General features: G+C 58.0%; 2 protein-coding genes across 5 annotated transcripts in view; one reads left to right on the forward strand and one right to left on the reverse strand.

Moving 5' to 3' along the window:
- The window catches only part of KIAA0895L (KIAA0895-like ortholog), a 7,901-nt gene extending 1,679 nt beyond the window's left edge, over nucleotides 1-6,222 (forward strand). For 2 of the 3 annotated variants that reach the window (XM_006769804.2, XM_006769805.2), the window contains 6 exons: nucleotides 1,334-1,959; nucleotides 2,042-2,185; nucleotides 2,478-2,610; nucleotides 3,480-3,785; nucleotides 3,875-3,972; nucleotides 4,930-6,222. In XM_006769804.2, the coding sequence (XP_006769867.1) occupies nucleotides 1,390-1,959; nucleotides 2,042-2,185; nucleotides 2,478-2,610; nucleotides 3,480-3,785; nucleotides 3,875-3,972; nucleotides 4,930-5,094 (1,416 nt within the window). In that variant the 5' untranslated portion in view covers nucleotides 1,334-1,389 and the 3' untranslated portion in view covers nucleotides 5,095-6,222. The remainder of the gene's footprint in view (nucleotides 1-1,333; nucleotides 1,960-2,041; nucleotides 2,186-2,477; nucleotides 2,611-3,479; nucleotides 3,786-3,874; nucleotides 3,973-4,929) is intronic. The other variant, XM_015567865.1, reaches the window with a different exon arrangement.
- Nucleotides 6,223-6,533: 311 nt separating this feature from the next.
- NOL3 (nucleolar protein 3) lies at nucleotides 6,534-10,565 on the reverse strand. 2 transcript variants are annotated; one of them, XM_015567866.1, is made up of 4 exons: nucleotides 10,222-10,565; nucleotides 7,409-7,715; nucleotides 6,832-7,269; nucleotides 6,534-6,728 (listed from the first exon to the last, which is right to left on the reverse strand). In XM_015567866.1, the coding sequence occupies exons 2-4, from the start codon at nucleotides 7,701-7,703 to the stop codon at nucleotides 6,721-6,723; spliced, it is 741 nt and encodes a 246-aa protein (XP_015423352.1). In that variant the 5' UTR covers nucleotides 7,704-7,715; nucleotides 10,222-10,565; the 3' UTR covers nucleotides 6,534-6,720. The 2 variants fall into 2 exon arrangements, with proteins under 2 accessions (XP_015423352.1, XP_006769869.1); XM_006769806.2 differs by lacking the exon at nucleotides 10,222-10,565 and having other exon boundaries at nucleotides 7,409-8,140.
- Between the last annotated feature and the right edge of the window lie 6 nt (nucleotides 10,566-10,571).

A 10,571-nucleotide genomic window follows, 5' to 3' on the forward strand; every position in this document is an offset into this window, starting at 1 on the left:
GTCAGTGTGCATCATAATGACTGATCGACCGGTCGTTCTGGTTGTTCCAGTCTTTTGGCCATAATGGCTGCTTAGGCTTTTATTTATATAGATTGTTCTCTGGTAGAATAAGTAATTTCTTCAAAAAGTTGCCTTAGCTCGAATTTTGAGATAAACTTGTCAAGTTCACTATTAATTTTTGTTTCTGAATCTTATAACCAACTACCTTTCTGCACTCCCTTATTAGTTCTACTACTTTTGTTGTTTTTGTGAATCCTCACCCAAGGATATTTTTTCCGTTGATTTTTAGAGAGAGAAAGGAAGGGAGAGGGAGAGACAGAAAGAGAGAAACCTCGATGTGAGAGAGACACATCAATTGGTTACCTCCTGCACACGACCTGACCGGGGCTGGGGATCCAGCCTGCAACCAAGGTACGTGCCCCTGACGGGAACTGAACCCAGGACCCTTCAGTCCGAGCGGGCCAACGCTCTAACAACTGAGCCAAACTGGCTAGGGCTTTGTTTTTTTTGTTTTTTAAGATGGATAAATAACACATGTATTTATGCTGATGTAAAGAATCCAGCAGAGAAGAAGATATTGGTGATGTAGATGTAGAAGAGAGGAGAAAGGCTGGCAATGTGTCCCTGAGCAGGCGGGCAGGCACGAGAGTTCAGAGGCTGGAGAAAAATAGCATTGGATTGAGCCCTGGTACAGAGTCAGGGCTGAGTGCCCCCGGCACTGGCCTTGGATGACAACTAGGAAGATGCCTCTGATAGGGGACAGACCAGGGATTGGCTTGGATTTACTAAAATTTCTCTTTGACCCCTAAGAGCTGATTCTAAATTCGATTTGAACAGATGGTCCAGAGGAGAGAGAGAGCATTCCAGGTGGAGGGACTAGCATAAGCAAGGGGCATGCAGGCACTCAAACCGAGGCCTAATGGGCTCGAGGAGGGGAGGGGGGACTGAGAAATGCTACAGATAGGAGGCAGGTAGAAGGTAGTGAGGCCCCCTCACCCGTCAGCCTGGCCGCTGAGGCTACATCCTACCAGCTTGCAGCCTAGGTGGGTGCTGAGCACAGGGATTAGAATCACGAGTAGGGGTTCAGGCCTGCTTGCAGGAGCTCACAGGCTGAAGGTGTTCCAGGAACCATCCATAGACTCTTCCCCAGATTTCTCCCAGGCCAGCTTGCTTTGGTGAGCCTGCTGGAGGGAATGGACACTGGGGTAGGTGGGGCGAGGGGGCAGCTACCCAGACCCCTGGGAACCCAGCAAGGGCAGTGTAGAGCACGGCTTGCTGGTCCTGGGGCCACATCCACTCATGCTGGCCTCCACACGCCCTTCTGTGTCCCCAGAAGTCAACAGTGTGGGGAGTTGGAGTGGCCCAGCTGGATGTGACCCCCAGAACAGAATGGTGCTGGACTCGGGGGCTCAGGTGTATGGGCAGCCACCCCCCAGCCCACCAGCCAGGCGCGCAACCTTGGGCCGTAGGCCGAAGCCCTCAGACCAAGATGGAACACCGCTGTACCCCTGGCCTCGGTCCCTGGCCTTGCCCCTGGCTCTGTCGGTCTCCTCAGCCCTGCGGCCCCGGCCTGAGCTGCAGTCCCTCTCAGAGCTGCGCTTGGGCCACTGTGGCCACATGCGCCGCAGTGAGAGCACCTACACCATAAATAGTACTGGCCGACTCAGGGGCGGCACCCAGAGTCAGGCCCCACCTGGACGCAGACGGGATCTAGGCAGGGGCACCCTGCGGTCTGCTTCCTCCCTGCCTCACATTGCTAAGACTCAAAAGTCCGGAGGCCGTGGTGCCAGCAAGAGCCCCTGCCTGTTGATGGCCCTGCGGCCAACCAACATGGACAGTGAGCGGGACAAGTTCTTCCAGTCCCGTTACACCTACAACCCACAGTTCGAGTACCAGGAGCCCATGCCGACGGCTGTGCTGGAGAAGTACTGTGAGGCCTCTGGACAGTTCATCCATCAGGTCAGTCTAGCCTGCCCACCTCACCCTGGCCCTGACCACCCCAGAGGCCTGGCCTGACCACCCACTTGGGCCCTGTGTGCAGGCAGTTGGCATCATTGAGGCTGTCCTGGAGAAGTTTGGCACCTACGAACACTTTGAGGCTGCGACTGGGGGCCAGCTGCTGACCAAGTGCCAGATCTGGTCTATTGTGCGCAAATACATGCAGAAGGAGGGCTGTGTTGGGGAGGTGAGCTTGCTCTGCCTTCGAGCACCCTCTTCTACCTGACCCAAACTGGCCTGACTGGTGGGTGGTGCCAGGCCCAGCTCCACACCTGGCCAGCTACAGACCCCTGGCAAGCCCCTGTCCCTGCCCTAGTAAGGTGGGAACTGGCTCTGAGCAGAGATGGCGAAGGGCAGGTGTCCTGGCCAAGTGTCCAGCCTGGATGCCCTGTGGCATTATTAGTGGGTTATTAGTGGGTCCACCTGCACACTGGCCCCAGGGCTGGTGGCCATGGCTCGAGCACTGCTGCCGCCTGCAGGTTGTGGTGCAGCTGAGTGAAGACCTGCTGTCCCAGGCAGTGATGATGGTGGAGAACAGCCGACCAACACTGGCCATCAACCTGACCGGAGCCCGCCAGTATTGGCTGGAAGGCATGCTGCGGCACGAGATAGGTCAGGGTGTGGGTAGGTGGGTGGGCAGGTAGGGATGAGACGGGGCTGGGAGGTGGGGAGGACAATGAGGGGCCCCAGAAACCCCACCCCGCTCTTTCTCCCACTTACCTTTGAGGCTAGGGCCCTTTCCTTTCATGAGTAGTCACCTCCTCCCTCTGGCTCAGGGAGGTAGACCCCGAACATGCCTGCCCCTCTCTGGGTTCATCCTCATCTCTCACTCCTCTTGGGTATCTTTTCCTCCCTCCACTTCCTCTCTGGTTTCCCTGGGCAGTGGGGACAGGCTGTTGGGGCCTGGACAGGCCAGAGGGAAAACACTGAGGGTCTCGCTAGCCAGCCAACATGCAGGCCCTCCAGGGTGGGAATGGAATTGGCTGAGGACACACAGAGCCAGGTATAGGAGGCGGGTAGGCCAGGCTGGAAGGAAAGCAGGGGACACAAACTGCTATTCTTTTCTGCCTGTCCCTCCTCATCTAGAATTCTGTTGCCCTGGGTAAACGTTGGTTTTTGCTAGGGACATCAGCGGGACTGTCCAAACAATAGGGCTTGCAAGATGTGGGGCTGGGATGGTGTGTGAATTCCTGTCCTCTCCAGGGGGCTGGGAAGCAGTGTGAGTTTGGGAGAGGTGTGTGTGTGTGTGTAGTCCTGGATGGGTGGAGGAGGACTCCTGCATGTGAGACTCTATGGGTCCTTGGGTGCGGGTGCCCCTGAGGTTGGATGAGTCTGTAAGTTGGGACAAGGGGTGGCAGGGAGAGGCTATGGGAGAGCCTGAGTTTAGGGGCATGAGGATACCCGCATGAGTACAAGTTAGAGGCCTGGCAGGAGGGTTCCGGGATGACCCGCCCAGCACTGCCTCCCTTGCCCTCCCCCAGGCACCCACTACCTGCGAGGCGTGAACAATGCCCGGCAGCCCTGGCACAGCGCCGAGGGCCGGCTGCAATACAGGTTGCGGCCAGCGAACCCCACCGAGGAGGGCCTGGCCAGCCTGCACAGCGTGCTGTTCCGCAAGCAGCCCTTCCTGTGGCGGGCGGCGCTGCTCTACTACACCATCTACCGAGCAGCGCACTTGTCTTTCCGCCAGCTCTTCCAGGACCTGGCGCGCTACGTGCAGGACACAGACGTGCGCTGGGAGTACTGCGTGCGTGCCAAACGCGGCCAGACCGACACCTCGCTGCCAGGTGGGTACCCATTTGAGGAGTACCCTGAGCTGGGGCAGGGGCGGGGGTGGCTTCGGGTGTAGAGGCTCATGGCCCTCTCATGCCCACAGGATGCTTCAGCAAAGACCAGGTGTACCTGGATGGCATCGTGCGCATTCTGCGACACCGCCAGACCATCGATTTCCCGCTGCTGGCCTCGCTGGGCAAGGTGAGTGGCCACAGGCCTGCAGAGGTTCCAGCCAGCTCTCCTCATCCCAGTGTTCCCTGAGCCTCTGATGGGTGCTTGACTGAAGACTGGTGCCAGGCCTCTCTGGTAGGTGGAGGTGAGCACAGGAGGTGAAATGACAGCCTGGCAGGTGCTTGACCCAGCCTGCAGGTGTGTGTGTGTGGAGATACTGCATCACTCCAGACCAAAGGAGCAGTCGGGAAGGCTGGAGGTGGAGGCTGGAGAAATGGCCAGGGACCAAGTCCCTAGCACTGGGTATCTGTGCCAAGCTGAGAAAGGTAAACTGCATCTGAAGCAATAGGGACTCAGAGGAGCTTTAAGCAAGTTGTGGCTGGATGTCAGATGGGAGGTGGATTGAGAGAGAGAGAGACCTAGGAAAGGGAATGGGGGGAGGGAGGCCTTTCTAATCACTCCTGCAGAACTGATGGTGTCTGGCCTAACCCAGCAGTGGCCATGCAGTTGGAGAGGGAGGGGCAGGCTTCAGAGAGCCTCTTGGGAGCTCTTCAGAGAGTGGCGGGGTCCGGGCTCAGTGGCCACCCTGAGTGGGAGGGTGACAGGTCCCAGCCCCCTCCCTGGAATCTGACCTAGAGGGCTATCAGGAGAGTGCCTGGCATAATCTGACACCTAAGAATTCCGTGTTGGCTAGGGGGAGTCTGAGGTACCTGTGGGCTGTCTAGGAGAAAGTGTTCAAAGGCAATTGGGGGAGCTAGGCTAGAGACAGGAGTGGGGTTGTAGGGCATAGATGATAAAAGAAGGTGTTAAGAGAAAGAGCAAACACCCAGGACGGTGCCTGGGAATACATCACATTGGGAATGGGTCAGGAGGAGACAGGGAGGAGTTCCAGGAGCACGGGGCAATAAACCATTGATAGAGAGCTGGGACCAGCCACCTGAAAGCCAGGGCCTCTGCCTGCCCCTCAGCCCAGCTTCCTCCCTGCAGGTGTCCTATGAGGATGTAGATTACCTGCGGCCCTATGGGGTGCTGAACAATGCTCGCGTGCCCCACTTCATGCAGGACCTGGAGCGCTACCGGCAGCAGCTGGAGCACATCATGGCCACCAACCGGTTGGACGAAGCAGAGCTGGGCCGCCTGCTGCCTAACTGATACTGGTTGAGGGCTCTAGACCATCCCCCTGAAGAGGAAGAGGGCTGCTCTGTGCTTCCAAAGCTGGGTGTTTCTTGGGGAAGCGGAGGGGACAGGAGCATTTCAGGAGGGAGGAGTGTGTTCCCTGCTAGCCTCCCTGGACCTGGTGGCCAGCAGCAGCATGTTGAGCAAACAGTGTGGCCTCCTGCCTCTGTCTGTTGAGCAGAGGGGAAGCCTGGGGGCAGCAGGGAAGCTGAGCATGGATGGGGATGGGGGATGGTTTGGGAGTAGAAACTTGTTCTTGCATGAGATGACTTTGGGTATCTGCGTACTCCAGTCTCCCTTCCCCCACCCGGCCCCTTGGTGCTCCTTCAGCTTTCACGCTGTCTACCTCTCACTGGGCCCTGGTGGGGGTCTCCCTTCTTTTGGGGTGATTACCTGAGCCTGGGGTCCTGGCTTTCACACAGACTCAAGGGACAAGGGTCCTAGTAGGTAGAGACCCAGCTGGGCTGGGATGTGCTTTCCAGCATTTTGCCTCTCCCACTGCATGTATTTATTCCCTATTTATGTGCTCTCCTTCCTGGGGCTGGAGGCAGCAGCTTCTGAAGGTTCAGGGACAGGCTCCTCTGGAAGGCACCCACTGTTCTTAGCCCCCATCTCAGCACACGTGCGCGCGCGCGCGCACACACACACAGTCCTTCAGGCCTTGTGAGCTGAGCCCGAGAGTTCACCAGGCCCTGCCCCTACCCCCACCCCCTCCTCAGGCCTCTGTTGTCCTTGTCTTTGTCCACACCCTCACAGCTGGTCTCTGACAGAGGTTGGCATAGCCTGGCAGCAGCCATAATCAAGTCTGAGGGGCAGACACCTACCTGTCCCAAATCCTGAGCCCCCCCTGGACCAGGAGAGGTGCAGAGATGGTTGTTGCTTCCAGTTTCACCTCAGACTCGCTGTCTGAGGTTGACCCAGGCCCACGCCCACCCTTGGCCTTAGTTTTCTCATCTGTAAAATTTGGAAATGCAGCTGGAAAGCCCTTATTCATTTAGTCAGTGAAATGCACTGAACGCCGTTTGTGTGCCAGTCACTGGTCAAGCCCTCACTGAGCTCCCCGTCCTGAGAGGAGCCAGACAATTAAAACAACAGTTACAATAAGCTGTGTGGTCTTTGTCTACCCAAGATGCCTTCCTCTTCCTCTTAATCCCAGGGCCCTCAGCTCTAGCCCTCCCTACCTGGAGAGAAGTTCCCCTCCCCTGGCTTTCCATCCCAGGCCCAAGGGTTTCCATGGAATAGGGCTGGCGACAACACCTGCCCACTGGTTCAGGAAGATAAAAGGGCCCAAGTCTGGCCCTTGTGTCATTGGACCCCTGGATCTGGGATCTCTAGGGTGCAGCCCGAGCCATTGATGTAATGAGGCTGAGGACTGGGTGGTGGGCACAGGGCTACTCAGGTCACTGACTCAGAGCACAGGTCCATCTCTTTATTCCTGGGCAAGGGGCCGGAATCACCGAGAGCCAGATCCACCCTCCACAGTTTATTCACTCCAGCGAATCCTGGGCCAGGTGGAGCCTGGGTGGGAATCCAACCCAGCCAGGCCGGGATCCCAGGTTCCACTGGGCTTGGATGGGGAGTAGCCAGTCAGGGCGCCGGCCCTCAGGAATCTAGAAATGAAGGGGGACAGTGGTTGTTCAGGTGGGGCCCGCCCACTGCCCCCGGGGCCACAACCTCCCGCAAACCTGGCACCGGGTTTGGGCAGCCTAACACCTTCAGACGCATCCTCTGCCTCGTAGTCTGGCTCCGGCTCCGGCTCCGGCTCCGGCTCCGGGTCGGGCTCTGGCTCCGGGTCGGGCTCTGGCTCCTGGACCGGCTCTGGCTCAGGTTCTGGCTCTGGCTCAGGTTCTGGCTCTGGCTCCTGGTCCGGCTCCAGTTCAGGTTCTGGTTCCAGTTCAGGTTCTGGTTCTGCCTCTGGCTCCGGATCCGTTTGCGATTCCAACTCGGATTCAGGCCCTTCAGAGGCCTCAGCTTCTAACTCTATCTGGGGCCCCTCGATGGTTCCGGATTGCACTGCCTCGGAGCTCTCAGAACCCCCCGCCTCCTCACTGTGTGAAGGTCTGGGCAGACCAGGGCATGGGGTCCCCGAGCCGGCTGCCTCCGGTGTCCAGTGGCCTGGGCAAGGACGGTCGTAGCTGCGATCCCGATAGCCTGGGGTGGAGGTGGGAGAGTCTCGGGCTCAGTTTACCCCTTCGCGGTTTCCTCCGCATACGCCCACCGCTGGGGGAGACTAGAACTCCGCCCTCGGCCCGCCCCGCTCTGACTTAGGCTCCGCCCCGCGCGCGCTCACCGGGGCCCACGTGCTGCCAGTCCCAGGCGGGGTCCGGCGCGCGCGCGGTGCGCTGGGCGCAGCGCAGCAGCTCCTGGCAGGCGGCCTCGCCCTTGCTCTGCACCATCAGCAGCAGGCGGCGCACCCGGCGTTCGGCATCAGGCAGCGCGTCCAACGCCTCGTACTCCGGCCCGGTGAGCACGCCCCGCGCCAGCAGCGCATCCAGCAGCAGCCCGGAGTCCGCCTGCAGCGTCTCTACCAGGCGTTTCCGTTCGCGGTCGATCGTCTCTGACGGTCTCTCCTGCGAGTTGCCCATTCTGGGGGGTACCTGGGGAGGGGTAGAGAGGAACTGGGGGCCAGGGCTTCCCCGCCCTTGACCTCTCTCCCAGGGCTCCAGTGAACACCGGTGCCTGGGGTCTAAGTTCACCTTAACCTCGGCGGCAGGACAGGCCGCAGCACCGACTCTGTACTCCAGCCTCTCGGGCCGGTTCAGTGCTGTCTCCTCCTCCGGCGTCTCCTTGGGTCCCTCAACATCAGGTGTGGCCCTCCCCTCCTCAGCTCTCCCAGGACCTTGACTTTCTGACCGCTCTCCCCAGCCAGGACCTCCCTCCTGAGCCCCAGCTGCCTGCAGATACTGCCATTTGTTCAGACCCAGTTTATCCAAACGAACTTCTCTTTCCCAAACCCGCTTCCGCGCCTTAACAGGCAAAGATCCCACACCCAGCTTGCAAGTCCTTTCCCGTCTATCTGCTACTCCCATAGCCAGCGGTTCTCAACCTGTGGGTCGCGACACCTTTGGGGGTGAAACGACCCTTTCACAGGGGTCGCCTAAGACCATCGGAAAACACATCTATAATTACATATTGTTTTTGTGATTAATCACTGTGCTGTAATTATGTTCAATTTGTAACAATGAAAATACATCCTGCATATCCGATATTTACATTATGATTCATAACAGTAGCAAAATTACAGTTATGAAGTAGCAACGAAAATAATTTTATGGTTGGGGGTCACCACAACATGAGGAACTGTATTAAAGGGTCGCGGCATTAGGAAGGTTGAGAACCACTGGTTTCACCTCCAGCCTAGACCCTCAGAGTCTTGACTCCCCTGCTCACCTAGAGCACAGTGCTGAGATCCTCCCCTGCTCCTCTCACCCACCGGAGAATGGAGAATGACTACACCCCTTTTCCTGACTCCGAGATCCATCTTTCAGGGCAGGGCCTGCCCCTTACCCTCTCACCAAGGCCACTACCATGTTGCAACCCCAATGTTGTCTCATGGCCCTTCCTGGTTCCCTAATCCCTGAGCAGAGATACCTGAATTCTCTTCAATCCTAGCTCTGACCAAGATCTCCCGGCATCACCTGCGACCCAGCTGTCTCCCTGCTGCGCTGGGAATGACTCACAGCCATCTCTTGCTTCATCTTGAAGTACCCAGGGCCAAACTCAAAAAAGCTACCAACCATTTATTTTTAAATGCTTGCTGAACTTTTACTGTTTTCCTCCATGCATCACATGAGAGATGGTCTCTACCAGACAGCAGGTGTCAGGCAGAAATGAATCTGCTGTGTCTACTTATTGACATCTGAGGACAATGGCCCATCCCTCTTGAATGGCCTGACCCAGCAGCCAGGCCCCTGGCCTTAAGAGGCACAGAGGTCAGGCCCTGGACCACTCCCTCTCAGCCTATTTCCTCCCGCCTTAGTTTTGTCCGCACAGCACCCTCCTGGTCTCATCCTCCCTTTGGGTCCCCTCCTCTACCTCCTTACCAGGTCCTAGGTCTGGGAGAGCAGATTTGGTCCCAGCCCCCTCCGGCCTCCCAGGTCTCTCTCTCATGACCACCTGGTGTCATGCTATGCCTCCCTGGTCATATTGAAGCGCCAACCCTTCCCCCAGGTAACTGGTCAGAGACTAGGACCACTGCCCTTTACTCCTCCTTCTCCATTCATGCCCACCTGTGACAAATGCTGCTATCCCACCTCTCAGCGAGTCTCTATCAGCACCCCCTCAACCCCACCATCCTCACCTCATCTCCTTTGACAGTCTCTCTGAGTGCCTCTCCCATCTCATCACCCCCACAGCACAGAGATGGTCAGCAGCTCTCTGGGGCAGGATTTATTGTCCCCATTTTACAGATGAGAAGACAGGATCAGAGAGACCAAGGGACAGAACTGCCATCTGACTTGCTCCAACCTGAATTACAATGAGGCCTCCTGCCCAGCAGAATGTCAGCCCTAACTACCTGGCCCCTGCTCCCCACTGCCCATCAGAGAGAATTCAGACTCTATCTGGCCTGGCCACTCTCCCACCTCCTGGACAGCGAAGCTTCCCCCCACTTTCCCCAACCCTCAGTGCTGGGAGAATCAAGCCCCTGACATCTCTGAACCTTAGTAGATCCTATTCCTTAAGCCTGAACTACCCTTCCCCTCCCTCCAAGCTGTGGACCCATCCTCCAAGTCTCAAATAAATGTCACCTCGTCCATGCCAATGCCTGAGTGTGTTATAGGCGGACTGGTTTCATCTCTTCTGCTGTGTACCCCAGTGAACGGTGTATGCCCTCAGCACGCCGCTGGCTGACATCTCTGCACACAGACCCCTACCCTCTTTAGCCGAGGTTTCCAAAGACTGGCCTCCAGGTGCAAGAAGGGAGAGGGCCAGAACCTACGCTTGTACAGGCGCAGAGGGAGGAGGCAGATCGGACTAGCCCCTCATTCTCCCTCGCTCCTAACCAAGTTATTTTTATGTTAGCCTTCTCCTCCCATTGCCAAGCCCTGTCCTTGGAGGCCCGCCCTCTGAGACTCAAACAAAACTCAGAAGTAAATACTGTACCGAAGTTATGTGCGGCCCGTCCTTCAAGGATCACGGCTCGGTCCTTCCCGGGCACCAGGCGGCTCCAATTCCAGGCCTGGAGGTGTTTGAGGGGCGGGGGTCTCGGCTCCCCTCCCCACCGGGCTCCGCGGGCTCTTTTGCTCGGGAGCGGGAGTTGTGGGAAACTGCGGGAGCTTTTGGCAGGTGCGACCACAGTCTCGCCTTACCTCCCCTCCACCGGGTCCCAGGGTTAGGGTCTCGCCGAGGGGCGGGGCTCAGACCTGGGAGCTCTGCCCGCGGGGGCTCGGATTCTACGCGATCTCAGTATTTCTCCCTCCCGCCCCCCAGGGGCTGCGTGCGGCCCCACTCAC

Source organism: Myotis davidii, unplaced genomic scaffold, assembly GCF_000327345.1.
Source record: "Myotis davidii unplaced genomic scaffold, ASM32734v1 scaffold243, whole genome shotgun sequence".
Taxonomy (NCBI): domain Eukaryota; kingdom Metazoa; phylum Chordata; class Mammalia; order Chiroptera; family Vespertilionidae; genus Myotis; species Myotis davidii.

Excerpts from the sequence above, each read along its gene's own strand:
- NOL3 (XM_015567866.1), bottom strand. The coding sequence starts at position 7,703 with ATGGGCAACTCGCAGGAGAGACCGTCAGAGACGATCGACCGCGAACGG. Across the intron at positions 7,270-7,408 it reads CTGGCAGCACGTGGGCCCCG|GCTATCGGGATCGCAGCTAC; the intron begins GTGAGCGCGCGC and ends CCTCCACCCCAG.